Source organism: Haliaeetus leucocephalus, unplaced genomic scaffold, assembly GCF_000737465.1.
Source record: "Haliaeetus leucocephalus isolate CR32 unplaced genomic scaffold, Haliaeetus_leucocephalus-4.0 Scaffold506, whole genome shotgun sequence".
Taxonomy (NCBI): Eukaryota; Metazoa; Chordata; class Aves; order Accipitriformes; family Accipitridae; genus Haliaeetus; species Haliaeetus leucocephalus.
In genome coordinates this window covers 6,939,829-6,958,219 of record NW_010972942.1, presented here as the reverse complement: position 1 = coordinate 6,958,219, position 18,391 = coordinate 6,939,829, and the positions used below count along the sequence as shown (strand labels likewise).

Genomic DNA, 18,391 nt, shown 5'->3' with positions numbered 1-18,391 from the left:
ATCCATTATACTGATACTTTCAACAAACTATATTGTCATGAGATTAATTTATGACAGTATAGATTAAGTTTCAATACAGCCCTCACAGATATTTATTGAACACATATACTTGAAGATGCGGTGTAAGCCTTAATCTCTTATAAAACAACTAAAGTTATAATGTGAAAGTTGAAATGATCAAATGCGAGAACACCAGCAATAAAACTCTTGAATTTTCAATCACTGTTTAAACCATACTTGCTTCTAATAAACTCCATAAATAAAAATACAATCTACAATAAAACATTTGCCTTAAGAACAAAAATATCTCCGGTTATCACATTCCCTTGAACTAAAAATGTTATGTAAATTACTTATAAATTAATATAACATGCCTAGTTCAATATTTTTGTATCATTACACCAATAATTAGATTTGACACATTCCTATCCCTAATCTAAATTGCACGTCTATAACAAATTTTAAAAAACATCCAAAGATGACAAGTCTACTTCTGCCAGCAGTGCTAACACTACACTCAGACCACAAATGGTTCAGACAAAACAAAGTTAAAAAAGGGTCTTTGCAGAACTTCTGAGAAATGCAGACCTTCATCTACCATAACCTCTTATACAGGTAAAGTTCTTCGGCTGTTTTATAAAGTATACAATGGTAACACTCATACACAGAATACAGGAATCAAACATAGCACAGTAAATTCAACTCTGAGATACCTCTTGCCGTAACTTCCTCTGCTCCTCAACCAAGCTCACCCATTGCATCACTGAGGTCACTCTGTGTTATACTGGAGTGACACACCCTTGTCTAGAAGCCGATTCTAAGCCCCAAAACTGTGTAAATCCTTGTCAAACACATCATGGCTGCTCCATTTGTTTTCCTAAACAGCACAGCTACTACTACTTTGCTCACTGCTTTGTAACTGCTTTGTGGATATTTTCTGAGCCGGAGACGTACTTACAGAACCAAGACTCTTGCTGGATCAAGCGCAGTTGAATCACCATCTGCTAACTCGTATAATAAACCACTCAGGCAAATGTTTCTTTCAAAACAGACAAATGATAGTAACACAGCATTATGCATTTCAAACACTAAAACTGTTGGGAAAAACTTAGCAACTAAAAGATCAAAACACTGTAGTGACACCACCACCAGCAGAGATATGGCAGCAGAATCAGACATTTGTTCTTAGCAAATATAGCTGAATAACCAAACTAAAATGTTACTTCTCAGTTTCACATGTGTGAAACAATGTGTAGAAAACTCTAACAGCATGCATCTCCTTTTCCAGAGAAGGAACAATTCAGAGGTACCACACCAGGCTCTTACTTTGGGATATTTAGCACACGGCTGATGGACACTGCCTTCCCTAGCTGTTTTTATGAATCCATCCTTTCATTTTAGTTGTACCTTTCTAAGTGTCCAGAAAGTCTTTTGTTTAACAGAGTTTTTGGTTTTTTGGGGTTTTTTTAGTTTTTAGTTTTCATATAATCACAGAAAATACGTAATGTTTCAATCATAGAAGAACTGGCTCAGGAGATGAAGTAAAAACAAACTATTTGCATAGGCCAAAAAAAGAAAACAAAAAATAAAAGTTTAGATCACACTATGCTCTCCTTCACATTGATGTGATACAGAAAAAAAAAATCCACAGAAGTCAATGAAATGTCTTCAGATTATCACAGGAAGAAACAAAATTAGCAAACAGCTTTCTCTACTTATTGCCCAGCTTCAGGAATATCCTGAAGACTCACAGGTGTAAAATCGGAGCACTGATTTGGGGAACAACTATTTACCACCTAGTTATTCAGTAAGTTCACCTGAGTCATAAATTTCATGTGTCGTCTTTACTGTTGATACTTTATTCCACTCAAAACAAAAGAAAAATAGAAGGCTTTTATTTCTGTAGAGGTTTTGTTTTAGGAAACAAACATTTGCAACAATTCCAAAATATCATAGTTATTACTATTGACTGGTCTGTTTAACTTCCTCTCCAAAGTCCTCCACTAGGATGGCATCACTGCACAGCCTTCCCGGAGGTCCTCCTGCTCGTCACCCAAACAACAGTTCTCCTGTGCCTCAGGCTGAGGCTGTCATCACTCAGTTAATACAACTTCAGATATCTACAGCTAGGAAAAATGTAAAGGAAGGCTAAACAATCAAGTTTTAATCTTAAAGAATGGAAGCTATTCCCCCTCCTGCAATTTAAATAAATAAATCAATACAATACAATAAAACCAAGCCAAAAGCACATGCATAAATTTTCACAGCTAGCCCTGTTACGCTGGAGATACTGATCTCTGCAGAGACCCATCACCTTTGTTTATAAGAGGAAAGAGAAAAGTCAGGCTTGAAAACAAGCCCTTCACAACTGGGGGGGTTCGACAGAGGTTCTCTTTGGCACTGGTGTGTGGTGGTGTCCTGCCTTGTGCCTTCACACAACTTTACCAGCCTACATTTCTGCAGGATCACCTACTTCCACTTATTGCCATTCTAAAAAAGATAATATATTACTGTATCTTCTCTACCTTCCTATTTTATTAATTTTTAAATGAAAATTCTTTGACCTTCCACTGTAAGAATAATATATTCAGAATCAAAAGAAATACCTCATTAGGCTGTAACATCCATTTCCCTATGTGCTACTCAGTGAAAGGACAGTCCTTAATCTCAAAGGTTATTCTGCACTATTTCTTTTTCTTAGATCAGGCTCATCATCGCAGTATCTGAAAGCAGATTACAGTATGGACACTTCAGCATGAATTGAATTTCTCCTGGTTTTCAGAAATGAAAATGAAATGTTTCAGGTAAGGGAGAACCAAGTAAGTTTGGCAGCATCCTGGGGAGATGTCTGCTTGTCTGTGCAAGATGCTGGAAGAAAAACTCCTACTGCAAAGGAAGGAAAGGGAGCATGTCTATTATGGGGGGGATGATAAATCTCTATTATCTTTTTTTCATTTATCATTTTATCATTTATTTTCAACATCCAATATTGCGTAAAACCAAATAAGTTTTGTATTTGGCTGCTATTCTACACAAGCACCACATTAATGAATAATGTATTGCCATTAATTACATTACCTTGAAAATTTGTATTTACAAGTGTGCAAGAAGCATATCAATGGATAATGTACTGTGACCTACAGTGTGGGAGCTTCAAACATTCACAGTAATAGAGGGAAAACCCTGCAGAGAAAATATTCCACTGAAAGATGTGCAATGAGGAAGTCATCATTCCAACTATGATATTAAAGAAAAATCCTCTCTTCCAAAACACTGAAAATACACGAGCTATTCTCATTTCAAGAAAGTCTATGACTAAAGGAGTGAAACTTTTCAGGCAGTTGTAAAAAATTCAGATGTTTGTTGCCGCTGCCTCTTTTCAGGCTGCCAGAGAAACCACTGCAGGCAGCCAGCCTGCGTTTCAGCTGCCACGCAGGGTTTCACCCGTGTGCCTGCGAGCTGCTGCCCCGGGTGATCCTGAGAGCCACCCGCTCCCCAGTGTCCCGGCTGTCCCACTCCCACCCGCTCCCCGGGTGCCACGGCTATCCCCCTCCTTCCCATGAGGGCCGGCAGCCGTGGGCAAGCTACGGGAGGGAGCTGACGCGGGATGAACCTGGCCCTGCCAGCAGTGGTGAGGGAGTTTCTGTCAGAGCAGCCAGGAGGTCTGATCCACGCCGTAGTCACAAAATCCTCGAAACCAGGGCCAGGGAAGCGGCAGCAGCGCTCGCCCACAGCGAAGGGAAAGGAGCGGTGCGGTGGAAGACCTCCCTCCAGGCCGCACACCACGCCAACGTGAAAACACATCTGCTGGCTGACAAAAACTAAGGGACAGCCATCAGCGAAAACGGCCTCCAGATCCAATTCAAGTTAACACTAACCCTTTTTTTTGCATTATATTAACAGCATATTGATGCTATTAAGGGTATCCAGAAGGCTGCAATTCAGAATTCAATGCCTTATGTTCATTTACCAGACCTGTAAGCTATGACCACGGTGCTAACAACATTCAGCTGGAGAGTCCCAGAAGACTAAGGAAATGAAGTGCTATACACTTAAAAATCCATCAAAATAGGAAAATCCAAATGCTTTTGTTCAGCTTTTTTCTTGTGACATAAATAATCAATAAACATTGTGACTCTAATCCAGTACTTTTGATTTATTCCTTGGAGAAAGTATGGACTAATTACCTTGATATGTAACTCTTGGACCATACAGTAACGTGCGGTAAGAATACTTCAATCACACAATACCTGCAAAATCTGATTACATGTAGTAACAGGCAATCAGCACAATACAAAGTATTAAATGCAATGTGATACAGAAGCTTGCTCCCAAAATGGAACAATAAAGCTATTTGTACAGACAACCATCAGTAGAAGAGGTGACATAGGGTTACCTAAACACAGGCAATCTCTAAACAAAAAAGACTGTGGCTGGCCCCTTACAGCTATCCAAATTGTCTGTGATTATAAGTATACCTCAAACTGGATTATATTAGTGCTCCTGCACAAAGAGTAAATCATCATAGAGATCATCCTTGTATTAACGCACACTGCTGAAACACATCAGGGAAACATTTTACAAAATGTCAACAAGTAAGCCTGAAGTCACAGAGCTGATATTCTCAGTGGGAGCAAACGGAAAAATTCATACTCTCCAGCCTACTGGAGTCTAAATATGTCTTGAACAGTGTACTGGATGAAAACAGCATCAAGACGAGTTACACAGAGAGAGTGGTCTTCAAACAAAATGGGACATTACTTGTATTTTCCACCCAAGAATGAATGGAAGCTAAAATGAATGATAAGAATTGAGAATTAAAGAGCAAAAATGCATCTCAAGATGACAAGCTATGCAAGTAACTATATACTGATGGCTAAACATTTTTCCATCAAAAGTACTTTTGCCATCAAACTCAGATTAATAAAAATTATACCTGTTCCCCAACTGGTTTCACAATGGAAAAGAAACCCTGGGGTTTTTTTCCCTAATTGGTCTGGTGACTTGAGAAATGTTTAATAGAAGACATGCATTTTCATTATTTCAGATTACTTGAATAAATTTGGTACAAAAATCCCAAGAGGACTTGTTATCTGTTTAAAAATGAAAAAGCTTTAGAGATCTCATCCCAGTCCCGTTCAATATCAGGTGTACCTCTTTATCTTCAGGAGGAATAAGAGTGTGCCATAGTCAGTTGTGATTTATTAACTTTTCTGGAAAGCTTTTCTGAATCTAATGTTCATTAGATGCATGACTTGAGAACCACAAGACCAAGGCGGCAGTAACCCATCATGACTCTGGCCTCCATAAGCACAAAAGCACTAGTATTAATTAAACGCCTCCAGACCTTCCTTCCTGCTCTGACTGCGCTTGCTCTAGAGCTAATTGCTTCTCTCCTCCAGCACACACTTACGGTGCCTGCCCTGCTGCATAGCAGCCAACTTCATGTTTTCTAAATGGGATGAGCAGCCTGCAGACAGTAACTCTGATTGCTTCAGATCTTTTCAGGGTGCCTCGTAAGACAGTTGAAATGTTTTATGCAGACTAAGTGATCTTAGTTTTTCTTCATCTGAATTTTTCATATTAGGAAATGAGCTGAATTATAAAACTCAAAATCTCCTTGGCCTTTCTAAAGCAACTGCAGCAATTAGAAAGATTAATAGAAAGGTCTTGATTGCAGCTGACATTACAATTGTGAAACATTAACATTTCCAGCTGGAAAGAAGGACTTAGTTAATATAAAGATTAAGAAGTACTAAAGAATCTAGGAGATACAAATGACAAATATGTTTATCAAAAAAACAGCTCTGAACTGATGACACTGACTTGTGCTCTATTATTACTTGCTTCACAATCCCACGTAAGAGGATTACTGTCTATTTTGGCACTATGTATAACAACAGTATACAGCACATCACTAAGGGGTTGTACAGAGGCTGCCTCGTATCATCACACCCACACATATATTCTTCAAGTCAAATCTCCCACATCAGAAAACCACCAGCTGTCAGTTCCCTGAGCTCCGCACCGTTTTGTTACTCAAGAAAATGAGGGTAAAAAAGCAAAAAATCAACAAGTCTTTCATTTTCAATTTAACAGGAGTGCAATACAGCCTAAATTAAGGGCAGAATTGTTGTATTATTTTTCAGTCTTCTGCATACAAAAATAACCACACTGCTCCTTGCACTCCATATCCTGATTCAGTAGAAAAGCAGCAGACAGCAGTCCTAAGAGCATCCAGGGACTCTCTGAGACAGTCACAAGGGTTACGCTACCATCTCTTCTAATGCTATACTACTAACTCTTCTAATATTTCCGGACAGGCCATGCAAACCGGGATTAATCCAGCACTAGAAGAGTTGCTTGGCCCAGCAGTTGTACTTTGGAGAAATCCTAATGCTCAGATCACAAAATAACTGATCTGAGCATCTTATTAAACTAGACGAGGGAAATTCACTACATTCCTAATACACTACACCATTTTTTTCCTGTCAGGCACAATTCAAACAAAAAGCAGATGGCACATAGTGTAGGATGCCTATCTGCTAATATAAACCTCATGGCTATCAAACTCTTCTACCACCACCACTCAGTAGTCCTCTCACTGTCTGGGCCAGTTACATCTTCTCCTACAGGAAAGCTGTCAACCTTGACCCAAGAGTTAGTAAAAGATTTCAGTATGCCAGCTTGGGCAAACAATGAGATGTCATTTCTCGCATACCCTGAAACCGTGACATATAATAAATCCCTCCTTTAGTCCTTGTAATACTCAAGATAGGTATAAATACACAGTACAGCTCTGAGAATTAAAACCTGGGGTTTTCTTGAAAGCATTGCACTGCATCAGACCCACGGTAAACTCTTCTTTTTGTAGGATTTAAATTTGGAGTGCGGGGATGCAGGGGACGATGAAGAGGGGAATAAGGACGAAGGGAAGTTAATTATAGATGTATCTGATCATAAACAGCTCACTTTTACCTTATCCAAATACTTAAAATATTACTACTTACCCAAAGGAGTAATAGCTGCTCTAACGACATCAGTGTAGGAACTCTTAAAATTGTATTAGTTCATATATTCCTCTATTTTTCTCTGGTAAATTGAATCTCTTACCCTTATTGTAGGCTGAGAAGGCACATATGTACCCAAGGCTTCTGATTCACCACGTTTAAAAGCTTTTTTCAATTCCTTTCCCATTAGCTGGCCTGGCAAATACCAGTCAACCAGTTTTACCTCATTTCTCATAGAAAGCTGATCTTCTTTTAATTATTACAAAGGCATGGGTGCAGTAGCGTTACCCACTCTTTATTTTGCCTTTCAAGGCAAAATGCCTCCCTACTTGCTTCTGAGTGTCCGAAGCTAATGCAATTACCTGTAAACTCAATAAGCACAATAAATGTCCACATCTAAGCAAAAATCAATTACTAATAAATATCAAGTAAGGCAAGGAGCAAAAGCTAATGAGGAACAATCTTTTTTTTATACTTCTGCATAGGCTCAGTCGCAGAGGTACTCCTAAATGCAGAGGGCACTCTTTTAGAAGTGCTCATCTTCCTTCTCCCAGAGCTTCTGGAGAAGCCATAGGAGTAAACATGGATACCATTGCCTACTTTGCTTCTGCAGCCAAAGCAATTCATACTGGCCAGCTATATCTTTGCCATTATAATCACCGTCCCATTAAAATATTCAGTCACTGAGGTCAATGAATATACAGAGCTTCCACATATCAGAAGAGTGCTATTGCTACTTAGGAACTATGATTTACAGTACAGCTCTTCCTTCAAGCATCAATTCAGTCCTCAGCTATGCTTTTGAAAAATTATTTACAGTATGGCATTACATTACAGTGGTGTAGCGCTGAGTTCAGAGCCTTTTTACTCTCCTTGTGTAACAGGACTAATATTCCTCCAATAACACAATGCAGGTGTGGTAACAAACTAACACCTACCTTGTTTCAGACAACCCCCAAATCCCACTTCCTTCCCTCAGGCATGCTATTAGCAGAAGAAACATAGTTTTCTGAAATTCCTATTTTAGGGCAATTATATAACTTAGCAGATAAATGCCTGAATTTGTGTGCATCAGCACTACCATACTGCAGACTCAAAAGCTCATGTTTTATCTATATTCCCCGACGACTGTAAAATTTCTCTAGGGATACCCTCACTATTTCTGTCACTAGACAGCTGTATTAAATCAAGTTGATACAAATTGCCCATCATGTTTACAGCAATTACAGACTCTAATATTATGTAGTGGTCTTCTGTGAATTTTTTACTTTTTGAAATGGGAGGGTTATTACTGAAGCTATTTGTACTCCAGAGGGTTACACACTATCAAACTCCTTTTTCACTCACTGGGATGAAGTAAAAAATGGAAACATAAATTCAGATTAAAAATCATGAAGTGGCAAACTATTTTGTTATTATTTTTTTTAAACTCCAGTTACTGAAATGGCAGGGATCGATGAATGGCGTGGAGAGCCATGTTGCGCAAAGGTGGGAAATGCAGGGCAAGGGGGAAGAAAAGCATGGGCAGAAGGAAAGCTTCTCTTGTTCTCTGCATCTCCAAAACGCCCTGGCCTTGCCAGGGGCTTTCCTGGACTCCACAGACACTTACAGCAGCATCTTCAGCCCTTCCCATGGACTCCACCTGGAAGTGGCCCCAGCAGGTGCCCCCGGGCCCAGAGTCCCTTCTGGCTCTGCCCCCGCCACCTCAGACTGCACCAAAGAGGCACTGCCCGTCCCGCACCGCTGGCACTAAACCTCCCCTTCTCCTTCACCTTTCCCTGTTTTTCTTCAGCTGAAAAATCCCACCTAACCAGCAACCTCAGGGTATTCTGCTCATGAATTTTACACGGTTTTGACCTCTGAGCCTATGAGCTGATTCCTTTGGGACCTTTGATGGAAAAGGCAGAGTTTTCAGTTGTCTTACACATAGCAAAACCTACTGAGTCAACAGCTCAGCTGAATACAGCAATTTCTCTTTAAGTACAGGGAAAGCTTAACACACAGCAACATCAGATAGTATCTTACAGAGTATTTCCTTTACATATTTTTAGACGCAAATGAGGCTTGCTTGACACATTCTGTTTGAGTAATTACAGGTTAGCAGCCACCACAGTATGCTCACAACTATTTCCCTATCTACTTTGGTTTATCTACAAAAACACATTACTTAAAATTACTTCTGGGGAGGTCAGGTATTCAGATTTTAATCTAACCAGGGACTGAAAAAAAAAAGTGGGAACCAAAGTGTGATTGAGAGCACTTGACTTAAGGAGCACACCGGCACCCTTGAGTACCTACATGACACCTGAAGTCAACTGCTGTGAACAAATCTGTGACAAACACTGGAATAAACTACAGCTTGAGTATGAAACAGCAAGTCAGAAGATATCAGAAGATACACTCAGCCTATAGGATTATCTGAAATATTCTGACTCTAGAGTACAGCTTAATTAATCCAAAAGGGAAAGGATACGACCACAGGAGAATCCATCCAGGATCTACTTTTTACCGTTTAGAAGAAGCTGATAGAAAACAGACAGATAAATATGTAAAGTAGTTGCTAATTTACAAAAGCTTACTAAATTCAAACAACTGAAGAGCTGGTAGCTGGTTTCAGAGCAGCACTGGATTTTTAAGAAAATCAATGCTGAGACACTCTTGAGGCTTTCATTCTAATGCTGTAAGCACTAAAGATAAAAGGCACAGAGGGTAACCATTAGATAGAGGTCCTACTGTGTATGGTGCAATGCAAAGAAAGTGTTAACATCAATACATGCAAGGAAATAAATGGGAGCACCCCAAAAATATCCCAGCAAGCTAACGAAAAGAAAGCAAGCTGCTGAAAAGAAACCTGTATTGAAAATAGAGAAGAGAATCAAAAGAGGAACACCACAGGAGCATACACTTAGTGGGCATGCAGTACTGCTTTGCACATACTTCACCCGATACGGTTGAGGTTTATTTTCTTTGAGTAATTTTCATATCCACTTGTTCAAATTGCAAGTAAAAACATACATGTTTTTTTCTGACTGCAGCTCCTCCAAACTCACCATAAAATGTAATTCATACCAGAGTACGATGTTCTTCACTGGTGTAATTTGCCTTTGCTGCCAAGTAAGCTGTTTACCTACGTGAGAATTACTGCTTTCAGATTAGACTATCGGATCTAATGGCAGCATAAAATAGCACTCAAGTTTCTGTGTTCACACTTCCCAATTTCTCAGGTAAGAACAAATTCTCTGTGGCAGAAGAGAAGGGAAGAGGGAAGACCCGGCTTTGTTACCTCTCCCATTAACGCCATTCAGTGTGTCTAAATTTCTGGCCTTGTGACAGCACAACAGATGCCCAAACTCCCAACTGTTCAGCAGCAAAGCAGGACACAGCCCATACTTCTTCGTACTGACAATGTTGACTTATTCTTTCCCATCACGGGAAATGTCCTATTTTTTTCTGGGCACTTGGAAGGAGTTGGGGTACAGATCCAGCTGACTCAAGTGAAATTAGCTAGCATGCACACTGCAGAGTTGTCTGCTGTCATAACTTTGCTAGCTCCAGCCCATGTGACCCAATAGTCCAACTGAGCCCTGCTAAACGCACCACGGTGCTCGAATAGGAGCACGGACATCAGGACTCAGAAGGCCAACAGAGTTGTTTGCTCCTTGTGCAGAGCCATCACTTCTAGAGGTTCCCCAGGGGAAAACATTCCCCTCTTCTGACTGTGCCCTTCAGTGCCTTCAGATTACAGCCCTAATGACTCCCAGCATCCCACATCGCTGCTGAGGGGGGCTGCAGAGGCACCCTTTGACTTGGAGCTGAAATTTTAATGGCTCTGGCAACGATTCACAGGAAGGCAGGTGATCGGTTCGCCCTGCCCTCAGTCCATGTGGCACCATCCCATCCATCAGCAGCGCGAGACAGAGCTAACACTTACTTTGACCCCTACAGTCAACAGAGGCAACAACTGCCAGAGGGGATTAGTTGAAGTACGTGCCGATTTTGCATGGTAACTTCTCAACTGTTTTCAAAAGAAATGGGAAAGGCATGTAAAAACAACAAAAAAAGGAAAACTGAGTTCATGCTTCCTGAGTAACAAGGGTTTTAAAAGTGCGCTCAGGGTGAAAAAGACTTAAAATAGGACTAAAAAGAGAGCATGAGACTAAAGAGTCTAATATGACTGAGTTACTTCTCTGCTGTTTTAAAATCCATGGATGAAATCCATTCACCTACTTTAAAAATCAGAATTCTTAGATGCTGGCCTTCAGGATGAAACAGCAGGTCGAGCCTCATTTATATAATTGCCCGTGTTCCCTGCACAGCCAAGACAGAAACCTCTGTGTCTGAATGACGGTAGAGAGAAATCCAGTCTCCTCTCCTTTGACTGCATAAGCACTTTCACAGCGATTAAGTCCTCCCAGGTGAGGCGGCCACTGAATGAAAGTTAAGGGAAAATGCATGAAACACAAAGCATCTCTAATCCACTTGCAACAGGAGTAGTTACGGTGACCCTTTACAAAACAGTCAGGGTATCCAGCAGACAGCTAAAGTTTCCAGCCCCGGGGTAATCAGACACTAGATCCCAAGCCTTCAGTTCCTGGGAGAAGGTACAAACAAGCTGTTACTCAAAGGCCACTTTCACATCTAAGGTTCCAAGCTTCTCCAGGGATGGCAGCAGGTTCAGACACTTGTCTGCCCAAACGAGCCCTGCCGCAGAGCTTACCAGAGAAGAAAGGAGCTGCTCTCCAAGAAAACACCATTCCCAAGCTTGAGCAGGTGAAAAGGGCACTGTCGGCCTCAGAAACATAATGCCAAACATTTTGACAAATGCTAAGCAAGGAAAACAACTGGGCCTGGGACTTCAGTGAGTTCTAGACCCCTGGATCCAACCCAGTTTTAATCCTTTAATATAAAAGGAAAGAGAGAATCAGGGGAGTGTGTGCATAAGTCTCTGCTTGCTCCAAAGAAGGGCAAAGCACATTTTGTCAGTTACCTCCAGCGAAGCTTTGTCAATACAGCTGCTTGTGAACAACGACATAGCTCATGGCAAGGACACAAGGGGAGAGATGCAGAAACCATCTCTAAGGGGCATGACACTGGCAGGGCAAGTAAAGGTATATCACTCATGACATTAAATCCTGCAGGCAGAAAACTTCAGAGGAAAGGCTGTCCCCACCTTTCACTGAACTCACTGTACGCACACACTGCTTACATAGACACAGAACTCCACCTTCTCTAAATGCCTAAGAAAATGATATCTAGGATTACCCTATGAAAAAAAAAATCATATCAGTCCAGCTATGGAGCAGGAGACTAAAGTGGAGAAGAAAAAATTTACCTTTCTCTTTCCTCAACTATAGGAAAGGGCAATAAAACTGCACAGTGCTACTTCAAATAATTACTCGGAACCGTGCCTGCTGCCTGGTCAGCGTTTTAACAAAAAAGATGTTACAGAAATGCCAGAGAAGCACAATACTGAACCCTCTGAGTGCTAAATCATCCGTGTGGGGAAAACAGTATAATCCATATGGACAAACAGACCCGCAGTCACTTCACCTGCACCCCAAGATGCTCTCTACACCCAGCAGAGAGCACAGTACGCTCAGCCTGCAGCCAGCTCTGCTCAGCTGAGTGTGCAAACAAAGCAAGCACGTGTTTGTACAAAAAAGACTGCCGACGGGCCAAGTCTTAGTGTTAGCCTATGCATAAACCAAGATGTGGCTTTCACTCAGACAAACTAAAATCCTGCATTTGAGGAATAAGCTCAGCACACTGCTCTTTTACAAGGGAAATACAGCAAGCAATAAAAAATGCTGGTGAACATGCCCTTCTGCTTCAATTTTTGATTCATGAAGTCCTGCTTCCTCACAGGCAAGGGACTATGTCTGCAGGGTTTACCAACTACAGGGATCAATGCTGAGAAAACCCTGTAGCAAACTAGCCTTTTCGGGTATCGGGTAGCAGGAAGTGCTTTCAACGTAAACCACAAGTGGTCATAGGCTGAATGATGACACTAAAATGAAATGCTGGTCAGCCGTTTCACGGCTTCCAGATGGTCCCTCCTGTTCAGCTAGAAAGTTGATCCTGCCTTGGAAAACCTCAGTGATCTTGCAGCATCCATACAGAGGACCTGATGCCCTCGGGAGGCTCCAGCTCCTGTCCCCAAGCGGCATGCATAACCCCAGAAGCGGCCAGACCAAAACGAATCAATCAAAGCAGCACAAAAATCCGGTGCTTCCCGTGCCAACATCCAGGCAACGGCATGTTATGGAGGCCCAGCTTGTTCAGCAGCTGGACTCTGCCCCGGGACCCAGCAGGCAGAGGTGGTGGGTTTCTGATGGAGTACCTGAAGCTACTCCTCCTGCCCTCTCCTTCCAGGTGGGACGTGGATATAGGGGTAGATTTGACCAGAAATACAACAAATACAATTGACATACATACATGTATAGAAGCTTTGGGGAAGTCTGTAACAGACATGAGGGGTACCCAGAGCATCCAGCTGTAAAACACCGGTAAGAAGGGGATTCCCAAGCAGAGTATAGTCACAGTGAAATGGTTTACCTAATGCTAGAAACAGCAACCCACAAATGATCCTCATGAAAACAAAGCCAGAGTCCAAAATATTTTTGAAACTAGTTTAAATATTTATTCTTTTTCCAGGTTAGGAAAGGATTTTACTCCCCTGGCTGTCAAGCCATTATCTGTACCAACCCCATTTACACAGGTTTATCCAATTTTTACCTCATATCTCATAAAAGCTTTATCCTTGCATTTTGTAATTATGGTTTGTTCCCAAAACTATGGAGAGTCTGCATGAAATTAAACTGACTTAGATCCTTTTCTCATATCTTATCCTAACCAGCCTATAGCATTCGGGAAACTGAAATAAAACATCCTTAGCACAATGACTAATTCACCCACTAGTCATTTTTGGGGGTACTGGTGAAAGCCTTTCTATGCATGAATTTTCAAAGTACATTTCTTTTTTATTACAATACTCACTTGCAAAAGAAGCAAGATATTTTAAAATTATTCAGGCACTGTAATGCCACTAATAAAACTTCCCTTTCCAAGAGCCACAGTTAATTTAAGGAACTGCTATTAAAATTCATGATACAATCACAAGGTAAACTCACATTCAAAACAAACTATTGAATCCCTACAAAGAGCCCACAGTGTTCAGAAAAAACACAGTGTTTTAAGCGCTAGAACTTGACAAGTAGCAGAAACACCATCAAGAGTACAAAACAAGACTCGTGAAGTCCAGTTTGACTTCAAGACAAATTGCAATTTAATTAATTAATTAATTGATTAAAAGCAGAACCTGCACACATCGGGCAGTTGATGACAGCCATGCTATGGTACAGCTGAGCACAGAAGGGAAAGACTTTTGGAGAGGACAAAGACAACTTAGTGATTGCCCAGTTTTTACAGAAAGTGTGTAACTTCCATTTTGGATTATCTGTGATTAAGGGAGCCAGTTCTTATATTTCCTAGGGTCCTATTACAACCACAACTTGTTTCCAAGCCTGACGTCATACATTTTCTCACAGTTAGCATCAGGGCATCAAAGTTCCACCAGGTTCAAGGGGCAGGAGGACCTGGAGGTGGCACTGCCTTCACAAGGAAGAAACATCCCGCAGAAGAGTGAGCTCGCACATTGCTATGCAGGCAGCCCAAATACACATCCCTGCTTGGCACCTTTGTCCTACTAAAAATGACATACCACCTTGTAAACTGGCACCACGCCACCTTGACAGATGGACTTAAGTGTAGGCAGCCAAGAGACTATGTATAAGCATCAAATATGTTTTTTGAGAGCAGGACTTCCAGCCAGGAATGTTAAAACAGCTGTCCACATTGAGCTTGCATGCCTACACTTAAGAGGATATGCTATTGCCACTCGAGCCCTGAGCTGGATTAACTTGGAAAATAAATAAAATAGCTTCCACAGCCACATAAGGTGAGTTTTTGCAGAATCAGGATTAGTGATACTCAGGGGGGGGCTTTACTGACCTAATATTAGTGGGCACACTCGCGGGGTTGAAGAGCTCCTCAGTTCTGCAGCTCGGTGGAACTTTATCATGTGCATGCTTGTAAACAAATGTTTCTCATCTGAACACTTTTATATTATGTTACCTTTCTTTGGAAGAAAAACATAGAATGCAATACCAGCATGATTACGAACAAACACGTTAGTGGTGACCTTCCACTTTGTGTTAATACTTTTTTTTTAAATTAACTGTCCTCATGTATCTGTGTGACTGGGATCTGTTTCACCAGGCTTTCTCCTCTTTCGAAAACTTTAACTCCCATGGCCTGCTCCAAGACTTTTTCTTAGCTCATGCCTACATGCATACATACATTTTACATTTTGATGTCATTTGCGTAGCTTGCCCCAGCAATAAAGTCATACTGCCTTGAGAAACAGGCATTGCATAAGGCAAGATGTCTGGTGGCTGGCCTGCAGAGCCATGCCCTGGCCACTTCTATTCCATCCCCGTGCCCAGCTGGGCTGCCCGCTGCCCACAAATCCCTCTCCTTCTCAAGCACATGAAACATTCCAAACCACTGAGAAGCTCCGAAAGAACATGTTTGCTCACATCAATGTACCAAACAATGCTCTTCTTCTTTTCTTCCACGGAACTCAGCTTTTAATCCTGCCTGTCAAAAAGTCATTGGCCTAAGCCTAAAGCGAGTAAATATTCAAACCTGAACAAGTTAAAAGTTTCCTCAGAATTTCACACTGTTTAAAAAAGATAATACCAAGATTTCCAATGGCAAGCAACATTCCTTTCAGTCCCAAGAAACTTAAAGACTGAAAGGTACATTTTACTCGATGTTTAAACATGCTTTGTGTTCATTTTAATTCTTCTCCCTGTGGACACAATCAGATTGCAGGCATAAATTTTTCATGTACACTGTAGCTGGGTACCTCATCTTTACTCTTCCAAATCACTACGTATGAACTTCAACTCTACGAGGGTACCCCCAGTATAGATCAAAGCTGCCTTCAGCACCTGGCATGTACAGGGTCACACAGAGTCTTCCAACGGCTGCTGGTGTCTTTTACCTTTGTTAACTTTAAGGCTGATCTTTGATGCAATTAAAAGTTACCTGAGTCACGTTATTACAATTTCCTGTGCCAGAAGCGTTTCAGCAGTAGGCATCGTTTCTCCCGCACAGTGAGGATTTCTGACCACTGACCTTGCTTCCCCTTTTGGTGAAGACTTCTTCCTCCTCTCACATCGTTCCTCTCTTTTACCCTTCATTCCTCACCTACATACTTTCCATTTCATTTTTTCCCATGTTTTTGAGGACTGTATGAAATCACCTATTTGCGAAAGTTTCAGCTCCCCTCTCTGCTGCTCCGAACTACAATTACTAACCTCAGCAACAAGATGCTTTGCTTTTTCATACTGCCAATAAAGTTGATTCTAGGTTAATCTAAATTTCCATACCACTTAACATTTCTCAGAGAGGAGGAAGAGAGGAAAAACACTTTGTCAAATATTTCACCCAGCAGATTAGCAATGCTGTGAAAACAATAGAAAAAACACAGATAATACCTGTCCCTCCTTCCGAAAACCAACAGTGCCTCAGGCTTTCTCAAGACACCGCACATAGACTATACATGGCTTTAAAATGGTTCAGGGAACAGTCAAATTGCTGAAGAACAGGTCAAAAGGAATAAAAATACTGATCCGTATCACTACTTTTGCTTAATAAACTAATTACACACACACACACACACATACACAGCCCCCGAGTGTATCCCTTTCATGCATGGCTATTTTACATGGAATGATTATCTCCACGGCTATCGTAAAGCTGAAGTAAATTGAACTGCAAACGGTAACGCGGAGCATCCAAAACCTCTTGGCAGCTCTTTCAGCCCCGTAAGTGCCTCTCCTTATTTGAAAAGAATTTTAAGGAGTACGTAAGGTTCATTTCTTACAGAATCATGTAAGATACTAGTGCAAAGTCAGAGGACAGTCAATCCTCTTATGCATTACATAAACTATCAAAAACGTATGTTGTTCAGTACCATGTTCAAACTCAAAAAAAGTTTAGTAACCAGTTAGTTACCTGAGAAACCCCTTTCTCCCATCATAAGAACGACTATCAGGAAGACCTGTCTGTACCTGCCGAAACTGCCAGATCGGACTCTCATTTTGTTGCATCCCTTGAGCTCCTGCAACTGAGCTCTTAACCCTGAAGGTTTTACTTGCTGTTTCATCAACCGTTTTTTATCTGAGTTGCCAGATTCTTTATCAATGCCAGCCAAAACTCATTGCTAGTTAAATGAATGCTGGAAAAGTAAAACAAAGCATGCCAAAACCTCTCAAAGTGCTTATAAAACATTAATATTATAGATAGAGACTCTAGGCTAAAGGCATGCTGACCAAAATTTAGAAATACCTTGCTTCTGTATCAGTAAAAAGAAACTCGAAGGGGCACGGCAAACTTAAACGTTGCTTTCTGAAAAAGTCACCGGCTAAGGCCGAGTGCCGAAAAGCGTTAGAGAAGCCGACCTTCTGTGCCGTCCCGTTCCCTGTGCAGGAGGGTGCAAGTACAGCCACTTTTACGCACGCTACCTCAGCTTCTCCAGTTACTGCTGTTCACCACTCCACAAAACATTTTAAAATAGGAAAGTGTGGCAATTTTACTTCAAAAGTTCACTTCAGAAGGAAAGCTTAGCACAAATGTTTTTCGGAAGGAACAGGGCAGAAGTCCCTCAGAGAGATCTGGGGTTCAGCCTTCAAAGCACCTTGGTACTTTGATGCCTTACCTAGGTAAAGCGAGGCGTTTTCTTTCTTGACATTGTCATCTAGGTAGGTTGGTCCCAAGGTATAGATGGGTGTCGAGCCCATGCCAATGAGGATTTGGGCACAAATGAATAAAGCTACGTACAGGGAGTGGTCGTTTCCGCCGGAGTCCTTGACACAGGCCGGCGAGTCCCACTGCTCTTTGGCGGTGCCATTGCCAGTCACGCACAAGCCCTCGTTACTGACGGAGGAGTTCAATTCCTGGATCTGGTACGGCGGCGAGATGAAATGAGGTAAGGAGAAGAGCGCAGCCCCTAGGGCGATGAAAAACCCCCCTACGGCCAGCCAGAGCGGCCTCCGTCCGCGCCCCCCGAAGTAGCTGATGAAGACCACCACCACCAGGCTCCCGATGTCGAAGCAGCTGACCAGCAGCCCCGACTCGGAGCTCTTGAGGCTGTATCTCCGCTCGATGGTGGTGATGACGCTGCTCAGGTACCCGGAGACCATGAGGGACTGGATGAAGGTCAGGAAGCACATGCACACCAAGAAGAAGCGCGAGTCCGCCAGCACGGCCCGCAGGCACGCTCTGCCCGGGGGGCCCGCCAGCAGCAGCGGCGG

General features: G+C 41.8%; 1 protein-coding gene across 1 annotated transcript in view; it reads right to left on the bottom strand.

The window, feature by feature from the left end:
- The window catches only part of SLCO5A1 (solute carrier organic anion transporter family, member 5A1), a 150,944-nt gene that overhangs the window by 54,786 nt on the left and 77,767 nt on the right, over nucleotides 1–18,391 (bottom strand). The window contains exon 4 of the mRNA XM_010575928.1: nucleotides 17,797–18,359. Within this exon, the coding sequence (XP_010574230.1) occupies nucleotides 17,797–18,359 (563 nt within the window). The remainder of the gene's footprint in view (nucleotides 1–17,796; nucleotides 18,360–18,391) is intronic.